The sequence below is a fragment of the Ochotona princeps genome, chromosome 6 (genome assembly GCF_030435755.1).
Source record: "Ochotona princeps isolate mOchPri1 chromosome 6, mOchPri1.hap1, whole genome shotgun sequence".
NCBI classification, from domain to species: Eukaryota; Metazoa; Chordata; class Mammalia; order Lagomorpha; family Ochotonidae; genus Ochotona; species Ochotona princeps.
Genome location: NC_080837.1, coordinates 11,763,991 through 11,788,193, shown reverse-complemented (window position 1 = coordinate 11,788,193; position 24,203 = coordinate 11,763,991). Strand labels below are relative to the sequence as shown.

The 24,203-nt window shown below is 46.5% G+C and overlaps 1 protein-coding gene across 1 annotated transcript in view; it reads left to right on the top strand.

Annotated features, from left to right (window-relative positions):
- The first annotated feature begins 1,217 nt into the window (after positions 1-1,217).
- The window catches only part of WDR93 (WD repeat domain 93), a 36,764-nt gene continuing 13,778 nt past the window's right edge, over positions 1,218-24,203 (top strand). The window contains exons 1-10 of the mRNA XM_004578315.2: positions 1,218-2,028; positions 2,565-2,757; positions 5,937-6,001; positions 12,989-13,067; positions 15,000-15,115; positions 17,004-17,042; positions 17,442-17,526; positions 21,452-21,626; positions 23,468-23,544; positions 23,964-24,050. Of these exons, the coding sequence (XP_004578372.2) occupies positions 1,735-2,028; positions 2,565-2,757; positions 5,937-6,001; positions 12,989-13,067; positions 15,000-15,115; positions 17,004-17,042; positions 17,442-17,526; positions 21,452-21,626; positions 23,468-23,544; positions 23,964-24,050 (1,210 nt within the window). The 5' untranslated portion in view covers positions 1,218-1,734. The remainder of the gene's footprint in view (positions 2,029-2,564; positions 2,758-5,936; positions 6,002-12,988; positions 13,068-14,999; positions 15,116-17,003; positions 17,043-17,441; positions 17,527-21,451; positions 21,627-23,467; positions 23,545-23,963; positions 24,051-24,203) is intronic.

Here is a 24,203-nt window from a genome sequence, read left to right as displayed (position 1 = left end):
CTCGCCTTGATCCCATATGGCCGCTGGTTCTAATCCCGGCAGCTCCACTTCCTCTCTATCTCTCCTCCTCTCAGTATATCTGACTTTGTAATAAAAATAAAATAAATCTTAAAAAAAAAGATTTATTTTATTTTTATTGGAAATCAGATATACAGAGAGGAGAGACAGAAAGGAAAATCTTGCATCCAGTGATTCACTCCCCCCTCACGGCTGCAATGGCCAAGGTTGTCCTGATCTGAAGCCAGAAGCCTGGAGCCTCCTCCAGGTCTCCCGTGTGGGTGCAGGGTCCCAAGGCTTTGGGCTGTCCTCAACTGCTTTCCCAGGCCACAAGCAGGGAACTGGATGGGAAGCGGGGCTGCTGGGATTAGAACCGGCGTCCATTTGGGATCCCAGCACATGCAAGGTGAAAATTTCAGCCACTGGACCACCACACCAGGGCCAGTTGGCTTTCCTTTTTACTTTGGTGAATATTTTCTTGCCTTTCTACCTCCAAGGACCCTGGACAGTGTGAATATTACTTCAGTAAATAATGCTTGATTGTATGTTCTTACAAATAGCCTTGGATTTTATTCTAGGATACATTTACTTTGAAACAATTTGATGTTATAACTTCAAAAATTTGGTGAGCTTTCAGAGCAGCATTGATGATAGGAATCATACATCTGTCTACCAAGGCAAGATCCTTCTGAGTCCTCTGCCTGCACTGTAAAATTAGGAGGCTTTCCCGTGTCCCTGGTGGAAACAGGCATTATTCCTGGATCTGGGTGGCCTCAGGGAACCGCTATTATCCCTTCAGGTGCTGCTTCTCCCACTGTCATCTCACCTGGTCAAACTCATGCAGTGGCCACACCACAAATGACCTCAGCAGTTGAAGGGAAGGGTGCCGTGCAATGCCTGCGACCTCTAGCAGTGCAAGACTCTGCACCATTCTGTACCCGCCATCTTCAGCTGAGCCCTAAGTCCCTCATTAAAATTTTTTTTAAGCGTGGAACTTAGCCACTAGGCCACGCTGCCAAGCCCTTAAGCTATAGAATCTTAAATCCTTTTTATATACACTGTTGGATTTCTTAAGCACAGTTGTAAATATTTTCTAACTAATTATTTACAGGATAATAATTGTGGGATTTTTAAAAGTCCACATTTTTTTTTTTAATTTCTTGAACAGTTCTGGTGGCTCTGAACACTGTACCTGTGAAACTCGTGATGGTAGCAATGGGAGAGTAGGCGACAAATCAGTAAGGATCGGGAGGGCATGGACTGCACCTGCCTGGGGATGAGGGAGAAGTGCGGCTTGTGGCCCAGCTGGCAGGAGTGCAGACATGTGTAGAGACAGAGCCAAGAGAAGGCATAGGTGAAGGAGGCAGAGGGTAAAAGGAGGGTGGACAGTAGCTTCTTCAGCTGTCTACTCCTATTCAGAGATCGAGAAAGGCAAGATAAGGACATCAGTCTTCTCTCCCCCATCACAGCACATGTCACTGCCATTGGCCTGGGAGGTGCTGTCCTGATATCCTTACCAACATGAAAGTCCAGTCCTAGAAAGACTATACTAATCTTGTGATAAGCGAGGAAAATGCCAGTCTCTGGAACCATCCTGTCGACTGTTGTGTTGGGAAAGAGGAGCACACTGGCTTCTTGTTGCTCTCCCCAAGTCCTTTTACTGTCACAACTCCTTGGCTTGTTTCCCCTAAGCAGCCTAACAGAGCTTCCCTGAAGTTTCCGGTGCTGCCTTCAGGGATGATGGCAGCCCACAAAGGAAGTTGGACGGCGAAGAGTAGGCCGCTAAAGGGACCACTGGAGGTACCGTTCCCAGCAGAGAAGGACTGGCCTGAGGACAACGATGCAGATTACGTCTTCAAGGACCCCTGTCAGGAGCTGGAATCTCTGCCTCAGCCGTACCGAATGATCGACAAGCTGGTGAACCTTGTGTTTGACCAGACCTGGGAAGCTATTGAAGAGAGGGAGGCTCTGAGGGAAGCCGAGAGGAACCGGGTGCAGCCCACTGTCTACCCTCCTGTTGCAGAAATTCAGGTAAGGAGCTGGTGGCTACCTCTAAGTCCCAGCCTCTCTGTAGAACGTTAGTAATTGAAAACACCTGATCCTTGGCAAGACTTGCTGCCAGGAGCCATGGTTCAACAAGACTAAGGCACACTGCCTACTCTGGTTAACTGAGGGTTGTACAGAAGGTCTTCTTTGCTTGACTGTGGATATTGATAAGTCTTCCTTGGTTATTAATGCACTCTGTGGCTTGTTGACTGGGCTTGAGTGAAATTCTTTCCACAGAACACTTTAGAACAGACAGACAGGGCCTGTCGTCATGTGTAAGTGTTGTGAATGTGCATTTATCCTCAACTCATTTCTTTTTCTGTCCTCTTTCTCCTAAAAGCGGGATGCTGTGAATTTCCCAGTTGTTGGGGTGGAGTTTTAGATGGGCGCTGTGGTTGGGGGTTATGTGTGTAGGAAGAGCTCTCACCACCACCACATCCATTTGGAAAAGTTAGCTTCATTACTTGAACACTATGAGAACTGACAATAATTCGTTTTCTTTCCTGTTTTTATTTTCCCAGCTCAACAAAACACCCAATTGTATGGCTATTTCCCAAGACTATCTGTTCATTGGAGGAGCCAAAGGATTCTCCATCTATAATCTGTACAATGCTAAACGAATATTTGTTTGGGAGAAATTTAAGGTTGATGTCACTTCCATCTGGGCCATGGATTTGGGGAATGAAATGCTCATTGCTCCTGTGGATGAACTGGGTATTTGTTCTTCTTGTTAAGCCTGATATGCACTTGCCCTGGAACTGTTGTTCACTTTAATCTCCTTTTCAGGTGTGGGTGGGTCTGGCGTGGGAGTTCTCCAGACTTCTGAAGAAATAACTAGTGCCTGGTGTGGTGCCCTGGGCAGTATTGAACATTGTGTATCCATGGACCCATTTAGTTCTCACAGGAGTTCCTGGAGGAAAGTGCAGGTTTTCATCCCTGTTCAGAAGCGCCAGTAGGCATGTTCATTAAATTACTGACTGAGTTAATGTGGAAAGGAAGTAACACAGTGAAACTTCAGGTCAGGCATGGTGGACCCGGGGTCCACACCCTGCCAGTACCTAGCAGGCCTGCCCCCCCAGATGAGCCAGAGCTTTTCTCCCTTAGCCTGAGGATGAGCCAGGCCTTCTTGAGGAGCTATGGTGTAGACAGTGTCCTGGGGAGGTGGATGATCACTCTTGGCTGGCCCCTTAAAATCTTGTCCTTATGGGTTTTTCTTTTAAATAAGTACTTTAAAAAATATATTTATTTTTATTGGAAAGGCAGATTTACAGAGAGAAGGAGAAACAGAGGGAAAGATTTTCTACCCTCTGGTTCACTCCCCAAGTAGCTACAATGGCTGGAGTTAAGCCGATCCAAAGCCAGGAACCAGGGGCTCCTCCTAAGTCTCCCATGTGGGTGCAGGGTTCCAATGCCTTGGGCCATCCTTTACTGCTTTCCCAAGCTACAAGCAGGAAGTTGGATGGGAAATGGAGCAACCGGGAATAGAACCGGCACCCATATGTTTCCAGAGTATGCAAGGTGCAGACTGTAGACACTAGGCGTTACCACACTAGACCCTGTACTTATGTTTGAATGATGTAAACTAATGCTCCTCAGTATGGGGAGTTTCCCTGCTTTGTAGGAGATGGCCCGTCAAGGGTCAGCATCGTCCAGGAAATCAGGGAGCTGACCCTGTGACACCAGACCTGGTGGAGCAGAAATCACCTGCTTTTATCTTGAGATTATCTGTGGAAATGTGCAGTTCTTAGTGGCAAGCCATGGTCACCCAGCACAGGCACACCGAAGAATGCCAGAGATCAGAGAGCAGATGCCCTGACAAGAGTATGAAAAAGCTTCAGACAAGAGGCAGAGAGCTTAACAGGATTGTTGTGTTCATTAAGAAGGCAAATTATGAAAGTCTGAATCAAAGCAGGGTCTGTTAAAATGTAATAAAAAAATTATCCTGTGGTTATGTAAGATGTTATTGTTAGGGGAAACTAGAAGAGGGATATTAGTAAGAAACTCTTTATAATAATTTTTGATCATGTTTTTGTCAGTCTAAGATTAGCTCAAGCTAAAAAACCTTGCTAATGAAAAGGGGCAATATAATGGGGAACCTTAGTGAGGGATGGACCACGCCAGTGGAATGGACAGGCCTGCTGCAGGGCAGGGAAGAAGGTTCCTCCTGCCTGGGATGGCTGGTGAGTGACAGTTCCATTCCCTGCTCACAAGGACAGGAAAATGGATTTCAGGGCTCTGTGGGGTGAAGAATCCCATTTAAACCTGTGCAGAGGTACATGGAGCTCATCTGTGGGAATGCTGATATTTTGAAGTTTTGTCTAAAGATAGGATCTTGCATCTATCTAAAAAAATGTATTTACTTGAGAAGCAGAGAGACCATGTTGCCATCTGCTGGGTCACTCCCCAAATGACAGGAAGCAGGAACTCAATCCAGGTCTTCCACACAGGGAGTTAGTGCCCAGCCCCTAGGGCCATCATCTGCTCCCTCCAGGGTCTGCACTGGCAGGCTGCTGAAATGGGGAACAAGCACTCCAGTCTGGGACCCAGATGTCTCCTGATGAATGTCTTTTCTTAAAAAGAAAAAGATTTATTATTTTTTTTGTAGAGGCAGATTTATGGAGAGGGAAAAACAGAAAGATCTTTTATCCACTGGTCCACTCCCCAAATGGCCACAACAGCCTGAGCTGAGTTGATCTGAAGCCAGGAGCCAAGAGCTTTTTCCCAGTCTTCCATGTGGGTGCAGGTTCCCAAAGCTTTGGGCCATGATCCACGGCTTTCCTTAGGCCACAAGCAGTGAGCTGGATGGGAAGTGGAGCAACCAGGATATAAACCAGTGCCCATATGGGATTCTGGTGCTTAGAGGTGGAGTATTAAACCATTGAGCCATCACATCAGGTCCTTCTGATGAATATCTTAACTGCTGTATTCAGTGTCCACCTAGGATCACACATATTTGTGATGCTGCATTTTGCTTTGTGTAACCTTCAACACAATGATTTAGAAGGCATACTGTCTTGGTGTCACATTCATTGTTCTAGAGCACATGCCCATGAATCTTTATTGGATTGAGTTTGACTTTTCACAAATAATGAGCCAGATGCCTTTTCAAGATCTATAATACACATTTAGAAGCAGGTATAAATATGTGGGAGAAATACCTTACAGGAAGAATGTCTCAGTCATGAGTCATACAGTAGGTTAAAAGAGAGAATGACAGAATTATTAAGACAATCAGGTGCATGAGGAGCTTGTTGGAGTTGTGAAGTAAGTTGTGCTCTTTTTCCTCAAAGGATCCCAGAGCTGGCAGGAGGAAGGCACTGCACATAGGAGACAGTGAGAAACAGAGTGGGCACCATTGCTGACCTGGGGCATGGACTGGTGTGGCTGACGTGCCTCACAAGACTACCAGGAGGAGCAGGTGGGCCTGGGTGGACAGGAGCCCAGGAAGGAGGAAAAGGTGAAGCATACCAAATGAAGAAGAGGAGACCAGGGAGAGCAATGGACATGGGCAGTCTATGGCCCAGTAGAGGCCCAAGAACGTGTGAACTCATGATGGTCACTTCTGCTTTGTGGAGGCATGTGGCTGAGCTTTTAGATACCCATATGAGAGTACATGGGGCCAGCTCCTGCCCCTGGCTTCCTGTTCGGTGCAAACCCTGGGAGGCAGTGAGAGCCCAAGTAACTGGGTCCCAGCTGCCCAGGTGGGACACATGGGTTGAGTTCCTGGCTCCCAGCTCTGGCCCCAGCCAGTGGCCCTGCCAGCCTTTGGAGAATGAACCAGTGGTTGGGGGTTCGTGGTCTCTACAGTAATTAAGCAAAAGAAAGAAAGAAAATTGCAGCTCTTCCTTGGCTCACTTGTCTGTCTTACATTCCCACCTATTTCTCTGTTTCAGGCATCGTTAGGCTCTTCTACTTGTATAAGGATTGCCTTTTCCTGATCAAAGCCATCAATGAAGCGGTGAGTGTCTGTTCTCTGACCTTTAGCTGAGCCAGAAGCCAAACAAAGTTCATCAGGAGACAGTGACAGCAGTGCTGGCTTAGGAAGATATCAAGACCTCCCTGCCAGGGAGCCTCTTCCCAAATGGCGAATCCAGCATCTCTCCCCATTAGAGGGTACACATGAAGGCCTCCAATTTGTTCATCTTGTTGTCAGGAAAAGCTAGTTACTATGGAACTCCAGTTCAGACTTTTTCTCTTGAGACCAACATGTCTAATACGTGATTTTAAAAAGTTCCCATATTCCCCAGTCTGTATCCCATTCCCGTTCACTTGTCTGTGGTGGTCTGTTGCTTGGGACAGTCTCCTAGTCTCCAGACCCACTCTAGCCATCAAATTTCTCACTGTTCAAAATAATACATTGTATTATGTGACACAGTTACATAGGTACTTGGGTTCTCCCCACCCCTCCCCAAACCCTCCCACCATGGTGGATTCCTCCACCTTGTTGCATAACCACAGCTCAAGTTCAGTTGAGATTCCCCCATTGCAAGTGTATACCAAACATAGAGTCCAGCATCTTATTGTCCAGTCAAGTTCAACGGCTTCTTAGGTATACCCTCTCTGGTCTGAAGACAGAGCCAGCACAGTATCATCCCAGTCAATTGAAAGCTCCAACATACCATCAGCAAAAATTTACATCATTATGGAATTAATTGACATAGTAATGAGTAACCAATATGTTAAAAGTAAATGCGAGTTCCCAGCCACCTTCTGTGACCACCTCACCTACACTTCAATTTTAGTTTATACACAACATATAACATTCATAACATAACATGTTATACATAACATCATATCATCTTAAATTAAGGCAAACATGTGGTATTTAACCTTTTGGGATTGGCTCATTTCCCTTAGCATTATGGTTTCCAGTCTGGCCCATCAGACATCTCCTTTTGTAACACGTGTTTCTCAACCTAAAAGGAGCTGATCTTGGCTTCCTTTGTGCTGTGCAAGCAGAAGAGCATTTAGTCACAAATTCTGCACCCTCCCTGCTGGTCTGCATGACAGCTACTTCTCTGGGATGTAAGCCCCTCGGGTCAGAGTACAGGTCTTTTTGTATCTCTTAATCCTAACACCTGCCTGGCGGACTGCAGTGAAGGTTCTCATTATTTGTTTGTTTGAGAGGCAGAGAAGGACAGAAATAGATCAAGATCCACTGGTTCACTCTCCAGTTGTCTGCAACCACTGGGCCTGACGCTTCCAGGAGCTGGGAGCTCAATCCGGGTCTCCCACATGGGTGACAGGGACCCAGGTGTTTGAGCCATGACCTGCGGCCTCCCAGAGTATGCCTCAGCGGGAAGCTGGATCAGAAGCAGAGCAGCTGGGATCTGAGCACAGGGGCTGCAGGAACCTAAGAGCCATCTTAACTGCTATCCCCACCTACCCCCAAAAGTGGTGTTTGAATTAATTTCAAAAAAGAAGATATTGTTTGGACTATTTTTTAACTACATATTGCCTTGTTAAAAACTTTAATTGGCTACCAAGGCAATTTGATAAAGAAGATATTTTAAATAAATGGTATTAGAAATAGAGAATGAACAAAATGAATCAATCTTACTCTATACCATATATATAAATTAACTAAGTTGGATCTTAGACCTAAATAAAAAGGCTGAAATATCATTCTTCTTTAAAAAACAAAACAAAAAAATGTCTTTTCAGCCTTTGGGCAATGGAAAGTGCTAAGCATAAAAGAAAATACCAATATTGTATTCATCAGAAATAAAAACCCATTCTTTGTATCATACATGAAGCTCAACTCAAAATGAGTGACACCTGTAGGTAAAATTAAAGCTATAGAATTTATAGAACAAAACAGGAAAAAGTCTTTGTGACTTCATATTAGGCAATTTTTTTTTCTTTTTAGCTACAATGTCAAAAGCACAACTTACAAGAGAAAATACTGAAAATTCAGAAATCTTGTTCCACAAAAAGTACTGATAAAAGAATAAGGAGACTAGGACCCTCAAAATTCAAAACTAATGAAATAGCATTTTTTTTTAAATGGATAAAGGATTTGAGAAACAATTCATCGAAGAAGATATATAGGATACAAGTACCAAGGGCTAACCAAGATGTGGAGTAAATGGAACTTTAACACACTACTTATTCTATTTGATACAGCTACTGAAGTAGCTTCTGAAAAGACTGAATATTCAATTTGGTGCAGTAGTATATTAAGCTAATCTCCATTTTCGGTGCTGGCATCCCATATGGGTGCCAGTTCATGTCCCAGATGTTCCATTTCTCATCCAGCTCCCTGTTTGTAGCCTGGGAAAGCAGTGGAGGAAGTTCCAAAGCCTTGGGATTCTACACCCGTGTGAGAGACCTGGAAGAAGCTCCTGGCTTCAGACCAGCCCAGCTCTGGCCAGGATGGGCACTTGGGGAGTGATTAAGGGGATGGAAGGTCTCTTTCTCTGCTTCTCTCTCTCTTTCTGTAATTCTGACATTCAAGTAAATAAATGAAGCTTTAAGCTGAATATACACTTAGCATCCAATGCAGTGATTTCTACTCCAGTGAGCTTACTGAGGAGAAATTACAACATGGGTCACTATAGTGACATGAGCAGCTTTGTTTGTCTCGGCCCCAAGCCAGAAGCCACATAAACAGTGCCTGGATACTGCTCTTCATGAAAGGGATGAGCCGTTAGGGTGCGTAGCCACACCGACAGATCTCAAAGGCATTATGCCAAGTAGAAATCCAGCAGAAAGAAAGCATCTTGTATGATTCTATTTATATAAAATTCTAGAACATGCAAACTAACAGTAACAGAAAACATCTGTTGTCACCCTGGACTACATAAAGGAACATGAGGAAATTTGGGGATGAAGGATACATTCACAGTTTTGACTGTGGTGACTGCGGTGCTCTCAAAGAGGTGCACATGTGTCAAAACTTACCCCACTGCTGGAGGCCAGCTCCAGCCGAGTTCAGAGCTCAAGAAGGGTGTGTGGAGTCGGCGCTTTGAAAGAGATTAAAAAGATGGACCACTACAATTTCAGGATTGTAATGGACAATGCAAGAGAGCTGTCCCCTTTATACAGAAGCAGTCACAAATTCTCACAGACTTTTTATATCATGGTCAAGTGGGTGTTTCCAAAGATAATTCTGCAAATTGTTTCACCTTAAAGCAGGGCATTATCCATCTGACTCTGAAGCCAGGAGTTTCTCAGTTCACAGGACATATTAATCAGTAATACATTGCTACCACATTCCTCATTTTACAAACTATCTTAATCAGTTAAAGGAGAAAACATATCACAGAAGGAAAAACATAAAGATCAGAAACAGGGCCCGGCACGATAGCGTAGTGGTTTAAGTCCTTGCCTTGCACACGCCGGGATCCCATATCGTTGCTGGTTCTAATCCCGGCAGCCCTGCTTCCCATCCAGCTCCCTGCTTGTGGCCTGAGAAAGCAGTCGAGGATGGCCCAAAGCCTTGGGACCCTGTACCCACATGGGAGACCCGGAAGAGCTCCTGGCTCCTGGCTTCGGTTTGGCTCAGCTCCAGCCATTGCAGCCACTAGGGAGTGAATCATTGGACAGAGGAACTTCTTCTCTGTCTCCTCCTCTCTGTATATCTGCCTTTCCAATAAAAATAAATAAATCTTTTTTTAAAAAGCCTTAAACATAAATTCCCACTACAACCATGGGTTTAACAACCCTAAATTAGTTTGGAAGCATGTTTTACAATGTTGGTATAAACATTCTTGAGCTTTCGCGGCCGAGACAGCATACATTGTTAAAGGCCTGCCAACAGGGGAGCTGTTCTCCTCACAGCTTCATGTCATCCACACCCACTGCATGGACCCCAGCACCCCACCATACATGTTGCATGTGTGGCTTTGAGCGGGCGTTTGGTGTAGCAGTTTAAGATGTAGTCTCAGATGGCCACATCCATATCAACAGCGTGTAGGTTCACAGCTCAGCTGCTCTGCTCCAGACCCTAGCTTACTGCTGATGCACACCTTGGGGGGGCAGCATATGATGGCTCAAAAACTTGAGTTCCTGCCACCCTTATGGGAGCCTTGACTGAGATCTAGGTTGCTGGCTTGGCATGACCTGGCCCTGACTGCTGTGAGCATTTGGGGAGTGAACAAGTGACTCTTACTCTTTCTTACTTCTTTCCCCCACCACGCAGCCTTTCAAATACATCGAAAATAACATTTTTAAAGAAAAGATGTACAGTTTATTATATCATGACAGTTCTAATATATGTGAGGCTGTTAAAAATGTAAAGCTTCTGCTCATCAAAAGATACCAGTAGTGTTCAAGGGGAGCCGGAGCAGAAAATGGGCTCTGGGGAGCCAACAGTAGTCCTGGCATACCTGGCTGGAGTGATTCCCAGGAGGACTGGCCCTGGTCGCCGTCACTGCAGCCCTGCCCAAGGAGGCCGAGACCTAGCAGCAGCCTGGCTCGGCATTGCCCACAGCTGCAGCACGGACCACAAATCAGCACCACCTATGATGAGGAAAAGAGTGTAAGCAGTAAGGAACAAATAAGGTTTCTCAACAGCACTTGGGCAGCAGAAAGCCACAGAAAAGTAACCCAGGAAGGGCCCTCATGATACAGGAAGTACATGAGGAGTTTGAAGCTGTGGGGAAGGGTGCAGAGGCAGCCCATCACAGGGCCTAGCAGCACTCCAGTGCCAGGCAGTAGACACCCTGCCCCCATAGTCCCCACGAGCTCCAACGCAAACACCATGCACACAGCTGGCAAGGCTGATCCCGCAAAATCCACAGTAGAGTGAGAGCAGGGAAAAGGACCAAAGGTCAAACTGCTCCTCATATGGCTGCCAGTTCTAATCCCAGCAACCCTACTTCCCATCCAGCTCTCTGCTTGTGGTCTGGGAAAGCAGTCGAGGACAGCCCAAAGCCTTGGGACCCTGCACTCATGTGAGAAACCCGGAGGAAGCTCCTGGCTTTGGTTTCGGTTCAACGCAGCTCCAACTTTTGTGGCCACTTGCAGAGTAAATCATTGGATGGAAGCTCTTCCTCCCTGTCTCTCCTCCTCTCTATATATCTGACTTTCCAATAAAAAAAAAAAATCTGTTTTTTAAAATAGTAAGAAGACTGGACTGGTATGATGGCTCAGCTAGCTAATCCTCTGCCTGCAAGCACAAGCATCCCATATGGTTTGTGTTCCAACTACTCCACTTTTGATCCAGCTCCCTACTTAGGACCTGGAAAATCAATGGAAAATAGCCCAAGTCCTTGGGACCCTGCACCTGCATGGGAGAACCAGAAGAAGCTTCTGGTTCCTGGTTTCAAATTGGCTTGGCTCCAATCATTGCAATCATTTGGGGAGTGAACCAGCTGATGGAAGATCTTTGTCTCTCCTTCTCTCTGTATATTTGCCTTTCCAATAAAAAAAAATAAATCTTTAAATGTGAAAAGACTAACCTTTTCACAAAAATATTTATGATGTTTAGCATTTATGGTATTTATGATACACTTAAGGAACTTTAAAAATAGACTGGATATTGGATGGCATTTAGGAATATTGTTAATCTTTTAAGTTTAAAACATAATTTTAGCAGGCTTGGGGGTTAATAAGAGTTATCATCTGTTGATAATTGTTGAAATTATAATGCTACTTTCTGTTTTTGTACGTTTGAAAATTCCATAACAACAATTTAATTTTCATGACAACAAATTTGTATATTTAAAAATTTTTCAACAAGCTCTCCTTTTTAAAAAAGATTTGTTTATTGTTATTGGAAAGGCAGATTTACTGAGAAAAGGAGAGACAGAAAGATCTTCATCCACTGGTTCACTCCCCAAGTGGCTGCAACTGCCAAAGCTGAACCGATCTGAAACCAGGAGCAGTAGCATCTTCTGGGTCTCCCACACAGCTGCAGGGCCCCAAGGCTTTGGGCCATCCTCGACTGCTTTCCCAGGGCACAAGCAGGGAGCTGGATGAGAAATGAATCAGCTGAGACATGAACCGGTGTCCGCATGGTATTCTGGCGCTTACAAGGCAAGGATTTAGCCACTGAGTCATTGTGCCAGGTCCTCAACAAGATCTCTTTAAATTTAGGGATCTTACCAGCTTAAAGAGTCTAGCTTATTTTCTAGTAGTTTCCAGGCTCTTTAAAGGTAGCATAAACTATATAGAGTTTATCTCTCTCAGCCTTTTAAAAAAAAAAACATAGATTTATTTAATTTTTGAAATGCAGAGTGACAGAGAGAGAGATCCTCTACCCACTGGTTCATTCCCAAAATGGCCACAGTGGCCAAGGGTAGGCCGGGCTGAAACCAGGAGCCTGGGACTCCATCTAATCTCCCACACAGGTGGCAGGCACCCAGACACTTAGGCCGTCTTTCAGTGCTTTCCCAGGTGCATTAGCAGGGAGCTGGATTGGAAGTAGAGCAGCCAGGATTCAAACATGACCATATGGGATGCCAGCATCCCAGGCAGCAGCTTAACCTCCTGTACCGCACAATGCCAGCCTCTAGTCGTTGTCATCTTGCTTGGAAGTTTTGCAGGCACACATTTGCCTTAGTATTTGTTCATCCTGGGCTTCCATTCAGTGTTGAGTGTGGTCTAGCTAGAGCTTCCTGTCCAGGAACCACCAGAATCTCAGTGTTCCATAGCAATCATTTCAGTTCATCTGACTGACAGAGGACCAGCACAGGCTTTGAGACCTGCATATCTGACCAGGAGATCCAATAGCATGCTACAAATCTTCTGAGTGTTTAAGAAACCAGGAAAGAAGTCCAAAACCCTCCAGGCAGTCATGTAAGTGCAGCTTGTTCATGTACCATCCTGTCCAGAGATGTCCCAGCGTAGGAGGGCCAAAGCAGTCAGGCATCTTTTCACGTCCCAGGCTTTAGAAGTTCTCTGCTCTGGGTTTGACCCGCAGAAGGCCCCTGCGCACCTGGCTGGCCATGCTCACTGCCCCCCGGCTGACTCTCTGTATCCACTCCTCTTTGCTCTTCAGGAGGACTCCAGCAAGCAAACCACCTGCATAAAGATGGAGCTCGCTCAAGGAGGGGACTTTGCTGCCTTCCTCATACAAGGCAAGATTAGCCAGAGGCTGTTAGACCTGCAGTCTCCTCTAGTCGATTAAAAAACCCCACCACCCCAGACCTTTTATTAGGAAGAATTTCAGGTGCGCAGATGAATTGCAAAAGAAGCACAGAGAAACCCTTCCCCATGCCCTTCCACCAGCTTCCCTGACCCCAACACCCAGTGGGACTGTGGTTTGTTTGCCAGAGTAGGAAATGTTAGTTCAGTACCAGTGACTACAGATTCTCACTGGGTCTCCACTCTTTTTGTGTGTGTGTGTGCTCCAGGGTTCAGTTTAGGACACCTCATATCTCCTGTCTGTCTCAGTTTCCGGGTCTTCTCCTTTGTCATGACCTTGATATTTTGAAGGGTACCACTCAGACTTTGTGGAATGTCCCTCAAGTTTCCATTTGTCTGACGGTTCTCTCATGATCCAGCTGGGGTTTTCTGTGCCTCGTGTTAGGTCACTCTGAGGGGTGTGTACCGGCAGCGTGCCTCACTTGCAAGGAACCTCATCTGGTTGATCAAGTGGCGCCTGCTAGGTTCCCGTGCCACACTCTCGAAGAGCAGGTCCCTGAGTCCTCACCCCACCCAGGGAGGGATGGCCGTGGCCTCACCTGCAGAGGTAGGTGAGAGAACGGATGTCTGTCCCAGGAACTAGTGATCATGTTGGGGAGATACTTACAGACTGTGCACATGTCTGTTTTCTCCTTTGAAATTTCCACACTTGGGCCGGCGCCGTGGCCTAGCAGCTAAAGTCCTCATCTTGAACGCCCTGGGATCTCATATGGGCGCCGGTTCTAATCCCGGCAGCTCCACTTCCCATCCAGCTCCCTGCTTGTGGCCTGGGAAAGCAGCAGAGGATGGCCCAAAGCCTTGGGACCCTGCATCCATGTTTGAGACCCGGAAGAAACTCCTGGATCCTGGCTTCAGATCGGCGTAGCACCGGCCGTTGTGGCTACTTAGGGAGTGAATCATCAGATGGAAGATATTTCTCTCTGTCTCTCCTCTATGTATATTTAACTTTCCAATAAAAATAAAATAAATCTTTTTAAAAAAGAAATTTACACACTTACCGCTGGACCTTGCCTTCTGCAATTACTGTGGGGACAGACGTTGCCACAGATGTTTATCTTGACAGTTAACTCTTAACTATTTGGACAAATAGTACATGGGCCTCCATGTTCACCCTTGCCCATGACCTCTCAAAAGAGCTAGATGCTTGAGAAAGAGAGATGTGAGATTTGATAATGCTTCATGAGTCCAAGAACACTTCTGTGCCAGCTCTGTTTGTTTTCCAAGGTTGCTAATACCCAAGTACCCACAAAGCACACAACCAAAAAACGAAGCCCATTTACTCTCACAGTTTGGGAGGCAGAAATCTGGCATTAGGTGTGAAGATGAGAGCTCTTAAGGAAATATTTGGTGGAGAGCCAGCTCGTGGGCAAACACCTTCCCCCAACCGACAGGTATTCAGGACAAACACTGAGCCTGTCTCTGTAACAAGAGGAGGAGGTTGTCATCTCCTCAGATACCAGCCGGGCAGAATGACCTGGGCATGGCTTTCCCTACTCCGACCCTCCCTAGCCCCTTCCTCTCTACTGCTGAACTGTACCGCCTTCCTCTCCAGACGGGGGAGGACCAGGGTATGGCAGATCAGAGGAGCTTGCCGTCTGTAGCCTAGGAGGCAGGGCAAAGCAGGCAGCCTGGTGGGCAGCTGTGTTGCATGAGTGCTCTGAGAAGCGCCTATTCCCTTGTGCTGTAGGAGGCATACAGGGGCAGGAGGACTCACAGTAACCCCTGCTGAGCCCCGTCTCCTGCAGTTTGTCTAAGCTGCCCTTCCACTGGTGCCTGCGGCAGGAGTGCATGATGTTTCTGAGAAATCAGAAAAAACATGTTACCTTCTTGCTGTTGCTCAACGATTCCTTGGTTTCCCAATGCAGGAGGTGGAGACGTTTGGCTGGATGTGTATAAATTGCCCAAGGACTCTTGGCTGAAGGAAGTGGAACACTACCAACTCGCTCAAAACTCAAAGAAAAAAGTCGGACAGCTGCAACTGGTAGGAAACATCTGCACTGGCCCTTTCCCTGCTACATTCACGTCTGAATTTTCCCTAGAATTTCAAGATGAATGAAGTCTCTTGAGAAGACAGCAGGAACACTGTCCAAAGCCTTGCAGATCCATATGCTGTGGTTAAAGCACAGTGATAAAAAGTACTGGAATCTCAGTGTCTCCGCTGGGAATGGCCTCCTCTGGGGGTTGTTAGTCCTGGTCCGAGGTCACTGCCTCCTGACACCTCAGATGGCCCTGCAATTCTCGGACCGTAGAATAAGGGAGTTGTTCTCTGTGTACAGGAGTATGTTTGTGTTCTTCATATTATTCTTAGAAGGCAGGAGCTCTGCCATTTCAGCTGAATGGCATAGAGGTGCCTGAGCGTTGTGCCAAGTCTTTAAAATATAGTTCTCCCCAGAACAGACAGCTTGGAAGTCTTACTATTTTCCTTTCTGACAACTAACACTAACTAGTTCAGTAACCCTTTAAAACCCATGCTATTAGATGCTGGAGATGGAGCAGGATTCTGAATATAGACTGGTGTGCGCTGAGCACTGGTGTCTGGTGAGTGGAGTAGGGCCCTGAGTTCCCGGGAGCTATCAGCACAGAGAACTCCCTCCCTGAACTCTCACAGGATTTCTTTGTACCTATTTTGTGACACTTCTTGCACACTACCTTGGGTTTTTGTTATATTTACACCTGAAAGTCCTTTTCTCTTCAGTAGATAATAAATTTCTGGGTTGTTAAAACCAATATCTTATGCTTCTTTCCAACCAGCCAATCCCAAAGAGTCAGACTCTGTGCCAAGCAGATCCATTTTTTAAAAAAGATGTATTTGTTTTTATTGTAAAGTCAGATATATAGACAGGAGGAGAGACAGAGAGGAAGATCCATCCATTCCCCAAGTGGCTGCGATGACCAGAGCTGCACCGATCCAAAGCCAGAAGCCTGGAACCTCTTCCAGGTCTCCCATGTGGGTGCAGGGTCCCAAGGTTTTGGGCTGTCCTCAACTGCTTTCCCAGGCCACAAGCAGGGAGCTGGATGGGAAGTAGGGTTGCCTGAATTAGAACCAGCGGCCATATGGGATTCCAGTGCATGAGAGGCGAGAACTTCAGCCACTAGGCTGCTGTGCTGGACCCAGCAGATCTTTTTTTCGTGCACTGGTTTATAATCTGCATGAGAGGCCATGACCAAAGAATTTAGAGAGTGTGTATGGGGTAGATGACGCAACCATTGAGCAGTGGTTTTCTGTAGGAGATAATTCTACTCAACAACAAGTAATTGAAAATGTTTAAGATGCACTAAATGCACAGCTGGGCGTCCACAAAGCTACTTAGATTCCTTCATGTTGTAGACTGCGAGAACCACTCCACCGAGGCATTGTCAATGTTACGGTACCCTACTGCTTCTTGGCTGTATCAGAAAACAAACAACTGACAAATGAAGCCACCTCTTTAAAGAATCCTTGGCACGTTTTTCTCTTTTGTTTGTGTATTTTGTCCTGTGACATCCTTCCCCGCTGTTTGTTTTGGCTGTTTCCATTTCTGGACAGCAGGTTGAGCAGACAACCCAACCTCACCTGTGTCCTCTGGGCCTCTTCCTCCCTGTTCCCTTGGCCAAGCTGATCCTCTTTCTGGCCATCTTGGAGGAAAGGGGGTTGTGCCGAAAGCAAAGCAGGGCAGCCTGGCTGCTGCTGCTGCTGGAATTCAGGAACTCAGTGTTAAAATCCAGCAAACCTGCCATGTCTAACGTGTGGACTTGCCGCTTGCAAGAGGAAGGTGGGGTGTGTAGAGGAGAGGAGGGGGCAGAGCAAGCATCATGGAGGACTGAAGGGAGGAGGGAGCACATATCCACTGCTTAATATCTGTGAATTAATTTCTCATGTTTCTTCCCAGAGCATGCTCGGTCGCATTACTCCAGATAATCTAGAAACGGTAAGAAATTTGAACAGAAAAATTTTCAGAGAGATGTAAGCTGCCTTTTAGAGATTTTCATCTTTATTTGAAGTTTGTTTTACAAATCATAAAATAGCTAGTAAAATGTTTTTGGGTTCCTTGACTTACCCATGTGTGTCCTGTCTGCTGCACCACAGTACCCATGTGGGAGACCTGGAAGAGGTTCCAGGTTCCCGGCTTCAGGTTGGCACAGCACCAGCCGTTGCGCTCACTTGGGGAGTGAATCATCAGACAGAAGATCTTCCCCTCTGTCTCTCCTCCTCTCTGTATATCTGATTTTGTAATAAAAATAAATCTTTAAAAAAAGAATTGGTAGTTTTAATGATTTTATTTCATCTCGTTTGTTGCCTTATTATTTATGTATTTTCCTTATTTTAGGATATGAATGTGTGTTTTAAAGCAGACATTAAACTGAGTTTTCCTGTTCACATAATGAAGATCAAGCCACCTAAGCCTCTCACAGGTAAGTATTATTCTGTTAATATACACTTTCCCTTTGCAATTGACTTTCCTGATTTTTCCTTCTTTGTCTTTCTCCATATTTCCCATTTCCCCCTGCTTAACTGCAGCAATATTTAAATTGTAAGCTTAGTTCCAAAGAGGGACTTTTTAATAACTTGCAAATTCTAGGGTGTTGTAACAAAAACGTTAGCAGGGTGCAGTTAACTATACCCTTGTACCTGTGTTAATTCATTCATGAGTGTTTTCTAAGTGTCCACAATGTCCAAATACAAAGAGCTATCTGTCACATCCCCTGTGCTGTGGAAGCTGATGGTTTACCAGGGAAGGGTGTGAGGAAGTCATCGGAGTAGGATATGACAAGTACAGCATTGGAGAACATGTTGGACTTTGGAACACAGAGTAAGTAGGACCTAATTCTGCCCAAGTAGTCAGCAAAGGCTTTATCAGAAGAGGCGACATTTAGGCAAGGTTTTAAAGAAGTGGGAGTGAAGTCAAGAGGGAAGATGCTAAGCCTAATGGATATGACATCCCTTATCTGAATTTGACAACCAAGCCCAGCTCCCAATTCTAGCCTTCTGCTAACGTGGACCCTGGGAGGCAGCAAACATTGGGGTCCTGCTGCCCCTGTAGTCTCTGATTGTACTCTTGGCTCCAGCTGTGTGCTGGCCACTTGCAGCCCATTTTAGGCATTTGTGGGATGGACCCAAGGAGTGGAAGCTTTCTCTCTCTGTCTCTAAAATGAACAACTCCCTTTAATTTAGAAAAAAAAAAAATGAAAGCAGAGGGGACAACGACTATAGGTAGAGAATACAGGGTGTATCTCACAGCCATTGCACACAATCTCAGAGATATAGCTAAAAGATGTTCTCTGTAGCATGATTTACAGAGGTGTAAGGTTAGTCACATAAAATATGCAACACTCATATAAGGGAATACTTTGTAACCACTGAAAAGCAAAATGAGAGCCCAGTGGCTCAGTGGTTGAATCCTTGCCTTGCATGTATCAGGATCTCATATGGGTGCTGGTTTGTGTCCTGGCTGCTCTACTTCTGATCTAGCTCCCTGCTTGTGACCTGAGAAAGCAGTAGAAGTGACTCAAAGCCTTGAGACCCTGCATCTGTATTGGAGAACCAGAGGAAGCTCCTGGCTCATGGCTCCTGGTTTCAGATTGGCTCGGCTCCACCCATTATGATCATTTGGGGAGTGAATTAGCAGGTGGAAGATCTTCTTCTCTGTCTCTCCTTCTCTCTGCAAATCTGTGTTTCCAATGAAAATAAATAGGTCTTTTTTAAAAATGAGAAAAATGCAAAAGGCTAGCAAAAGAACAGCCTGTTGACTTCTGTTGAAGAACACGGTGGTGGGACTTGCTCCACTGGGATTTATTGCAAAGTTGCAGTAAATGAAACAAGATAAAAAATGAACAAATGAGAGAGACATGGATGCAACAGAGAAATATAGATAGAAAAAATGGATGCAGGAACTAGTCTGCAGAGGCCAGAAACGGAAACTTATTGCCTGACAGGTAAGACCACAGGGCAGTGGAGGCAGGCCGGTTCTTTCCATCAGAGCTGCTGCTTGTCCACTGGGAGATGAGAATGAAGCTTGACCCTGCCACACAGCAGACATGGAACGAAATTCCAGATACTCGCAGGAAAACAGTAAAATTACTAGAAAGTAATTTAAACAATATTTTTATGACCTCTAGATAGGAATAGACTTTTAAAATAAAACACAAAAAGAACTTACAGCAAAAGAAAATGTGGATGATTTTGACTACCTTCAAGTTAAGAACTTCTTTCTCTTTTTAAATAATTTTATTTTGATGTTGTTTACGACAAGGATGCATGCCCATGAGGACCACTGATTAGGGTGGGAAGCGTAAAGGCATGGGGGAAGGTGGGTGGGACAAATACTTCCAATTTTCTTTTTCTTTCCTTTTCTCCTCCATGGGGGTAGAGAGGGTGGGAGGGGAGGTGGCTGCTCCCAGATGCCAAACTATATCAGTACCTAGGGGTAGAGGATGTCTATTTGATGTTATCTTGGAAACCCCAATATGGAGAATATGTAGGTTATTGCTTGAATGATCTTGATAATTCCAAGATACCATTGGCCTCATTGCTCCAAGGTTGAGAAAATCCTTCCAAGGTCCATTGGCTGGCAGAGTCCTTCCCAGTGCATCTACCCAAACACTACTGCCTCAGCTTGGCCATGAGAGTTGTCCATTCTGTGCTCCATCTTTTAACATGGCACTCAACGTCCTCTGCAGGCCCAGATGAGTTGACTGTCCTGTCCCCATATGCACCTAGGGACACTATCCTCTGCACAGGCACGAGCAATCGAGGAGACTCACTCTTTTTTTTTTTTTTAAAGATTTTATTATTATTGGAAAGCCGGATATACAGAGAGGAGGAGAGACAGAGAGGAAGATCTTCATTCCAATGATTCACTCCCCTAATGAGCCGCAACGGGCCGGTACGCACCAATCCGATGCTGGGAACCAGGAACCTCTTCCGGTTCTCCCACGCAGGTGCAGGGTCCCAAAGCTTTGGGCCGTCCTCGACTGCTTTCCCAGGCCACAAGCAGGGAGCTGGGTGGGAAGTGGAGCTGCTGGGATAAGAACCAGCGCCCATATGGGATCCCGGGGCTTTCAAGGCGAGGACTTTAGCCGCTAGGCCACGCCGCCGGGCCCGAGGAGACTCACTCTTGACACATGCATGTGGTCCAAGGTTTGAACACAAACAGCTTCCCTGTGGCCAGAACCTTGAGTCCAGTGGTCCGGTTAGGGAGTCCCCAAGAAATCTTACCTGGGAGTGACTCCAGACCTTACTCTTGCCTGTGCTAGCAGTATGGGGTCTGGTTCAGTCTGTCACCCATATCAGCCTACACACACATTGCAGATTGCAGCTGCCTGATCAGTTCTGTCCCTGGTCCCATGTCCCTTGCAAACCTATGGATACCTACAGCTGGACTCTTTCTATCTCTTCTAAAGATTTGTTTATCTTTATTAGAAAGGCACATTTGGGGCCTTTCAGTGTGGTAGCCTAGCAGTTAAAATCCTCACCTTGCATACACTGGGATCCCCTATGGGCACTGGTTCTAATCCCAGCAGTCCTGCTTCCCATCCAGCTCCTTGCTTGTAGCCCGGGAAAGCAGTCAAGGATGGCCCAAAGGCATGGGATTCTACAACCTGTGTGGGAGATGTGAAAGAGGCTCCTGGCTCCTGGGTTTGGATCAGCTTAGCTCTGGCAGTTGTGGCTGCTTAGGGAGTGAACCAACAGATAGAAGATTTTCCTCTCTGTCTCTCCTCCTATCTGTATATCTGACTTTCCAATAAAATAAATAAATCTTAAAAAAAAAAAAGAAAGGAAAATGAGGTACCTTCCAAAGGGAACTCAATTTTGAAACGTGGGATGTGAGTCCAGAAATTCCATGAATCACCCAGTCTCACTGTGGATTTAGGAGAACAGAAAGGTTATTGGAAAGGGCAATGTTTAGGAAAATTGTGAAAGAAAGGAGGTTCTCTGAAGGGGAGGCCGTTGGATGAACTGATGCAGAGGAGGAAGCTGGGGCTGACTGCTAATGTGGGTTTGCAGTAGTAGCTAAGAAGCAGAGTGACCATGCACAGTGGTGCAGGCAGCAGCAGTAGGGCAAGCTCTCTGCAGCATTTGAGTTTCCACTGACACAGAGCCTGCAATTAGAAGCTGAGGAGTAAAGCTGCAGGAGGAAAGAGGGCGGCTGCTCTCTGCCAGGCCTGTGGGCAGCTGGGCTAGGGGCAAGGCCTGGAAGAACGTGGACACTCGGACATAGACATGCAACAGCTGAAGGGTGTCCATGAGGGCTTCTGGCTCAGAAGCATGGGCAGACCATGGGAAAAGCCAAATAGGGATCCAGGTGGTTTGGCTAAATTTAGATCATTCTCAACCCAGGTACACCATTTAAAAGCCCTCTGGAAGCTTTTGCAAAGATTGAGGATTGCCACGGGCTGGGCTCCGGGCAGAACCACTTCATCAAGGACAGTCAGTGGGAGCAGCAGTCAGACATCTTTCACACATTCTACAGGAAGTTCCTGGACACAGAGGGGGAAGAGGAGCAGCCTCTCAGGTGAGCCCCCAATCCCCCGCCCCCGTCCCTGACCAGGAAGTCAGGCAGCCCCAGCTCTGCTCTTTTCCCAGCACCTGAGTTCATGCATGGTCTAAAAGCTCATTCTTGGGCCCGGCATGATGACTCAGTGGCTAACTCCTTTCCTTGCAACTGCCGGAATCCTGTGTGGATGCTGACCCGTGTCCTGGCTGCTCCACTTCCCATCCAGCTCCCTGCTTGTGGTCTGGAAAAACAGTAGAGGATAGCTCAAGTCCGTAGGTCCCTGACCCTGCCTTGGAGATATGGAAGAAGTTTCTGGCTCCTGGCTTTGGATTGGCATAGTTTCGGCCATTGAGGCTAACCGGGAGTGAACCAGCGGACAGAAAATCTCTCACTCTTTTTTCTGTCTCTCCTTCTTTCTCTGTAACTTAAAAAAAAAAAGATTTATTTATTACTGGAAAGTCAGATTTACAGAGAGGAGAGACAGAGAGGAAGATCTTCCATCTGCTTCCTCCAGGTCTCCCATATGGGTGCAGGGTTTTGGACCGTCCTCTACTGCTTTTCCAGGCCACAAGCCGGGAACTGGATGGGAAGCAAGGCTGCCAGGATTAGAACTGACACCCATATGGGATCCTGTCACATACAAGACGACTTTAGCTACTGGGCTTCTGTACCAGGCCCTTCTCTGTAACTCTTTCAAATAGAATAAATAAATATTTTTTAAAAACAACAGAGCTGGGCTTGGCGGCGTGGCCTAGTGGCTAAGGCCCTCACCTTGATCCCATATGGCCACTGGTTCTAGTCCCGGCAGCTCCACTTCCTCTCTGTCTCTCCTCCTCTCAGTGTATCTGACTTTGTAATAAAAATAAAATAATAAATCTTTAAAAAAAAAACAAAAAACAAGTGCTTAAAATTAAAAAAAAAAAAAAAAAAAAAAAAACAGAGCCACCCACACCCCTGTCTTTGCAGGGTCCTCAATGGAGCTGCTGTGTGGGAAGGGCTCTCCTCACAGCTCTTGTTTCTCCAGGAAGTGACAACCCCTGTCTTGCTCTCCAGTGGGCTGAGACAGCTCACTTCCAGACACTACAGCCGTGGCTAAGCAGTGACCGCAGCTGCCAGTCCTAAAGTGAGCAGCGTGGAGGGAGTGTGCAAGTCAGTTATTCAAAATCTGTGAATTGTCCATTGTGGGAGAACTGTTAACCTGAAAAATTGGCAGACACTACACATAACTTATTTTTAAAAAATATTTATTTATTTTTATTTGAAAGGAAAGAGGAGAGAGAGAAGGAGAGAGAGAAAAAGAGAGAATCTTCCATCTGCTGATTCACTCCTCAAATGGCCACAACGGTCAAAGCTGGGCTGATCTGAAGCCGTGAACCAGGACCTAGGAGCTTCTTGGTCTCCCATGTGGGTGCAGGAGCCCAAACACTTGGATCATCTTCTGCTGGTTTCCTAGGCCATGAGCAGGGAGCTGGATTGGAAGTGGAACACTCAGGACTTGAACTAGTGCCCTTATAGGATGCCAGAGCTGAACGCAGAGGCTTTAGCCTGCTACACCATGGCTTTTTTTTTTTTTTTTTAAACGCAGCACTGGTTGGGTTGCCCATGTGATGAGAGCGTTAGTGGTGTTGATCATCCAAGTGAGCTCTTAGCGGTCTTCCCTAGGAGGCGGGGCCCCCTGCCCAGCCCCTCCTGCTTGGGGGCACTGCTTGTTCTTGCACCCTGCCCACCCTGACATCTGAGGCCTACACGTCCCACCCTACTGGCCTGGAGCTCCAGGGGAGTCCTTACTAACTGCCCATTTCTGGGCTGAGCCCCAAGTCTCAGCTTTGACTCTCACTCCTCTCTCTTTTCCTTCCCAGTCTGGCTACATTCCACTTCTTCCTTCCCAGCCCCATATTTGCTGTGCCCATGGAAGCCAGGAGCTCCTTTGCCTCAGGTAAATGAGTGTGCCGGGTGGGGTGAGGGGTTGCCTGGGTACCCAGCATAGAGACCTTTCCCTGGCATGTGCACTTGCCTGGTGGGAGGGGACAGAGCCACAACTTCTGGGTCTCTGTTTGCATCTGTGGTCCCCCAACATCAACACCCTGACCCATGGAGTCTGGTCTCGTCTTCAGGGCGAAACCTCCATACAGGCTGCTATTGAAAACATGGACAGCCAAATGGACATAAATTTTTTAGAAGATGTGGAGGCAGCCAGAGGGCACCTGCCCTCCTGCTGGTGCCCAGTCCTTGTTGGAAAGCTCACCCATCAGAACAAGCTATTGTCTGTTAGTACAGGCCACGTCAGACTACAGAGCAGCTGCTTCCTGGACCCCTGTACTTGTTACCTGACACCCATGTCTTCCCTTTCCCCAGGAGTAGCCTGTGTCCTTGGCGTGCACTGGACTGGAAGTCACAATTTCTTCCTCTACTCACTGAACAGAACTCTGAAGGATAAAACGGGTACTCTGCTGCTGAGGGGGCTCTCCCTGAGAGCATGGGGCTGACACGCCAGCGTCGCTGTAGGGGAGCAGAGCTATGCAGGCCCAAGCAGGGGCTCTGTGGCTGTGGCATGACCTCAGAGGTCTGTCACATTTCTGAAGGACAGCAGGTCTG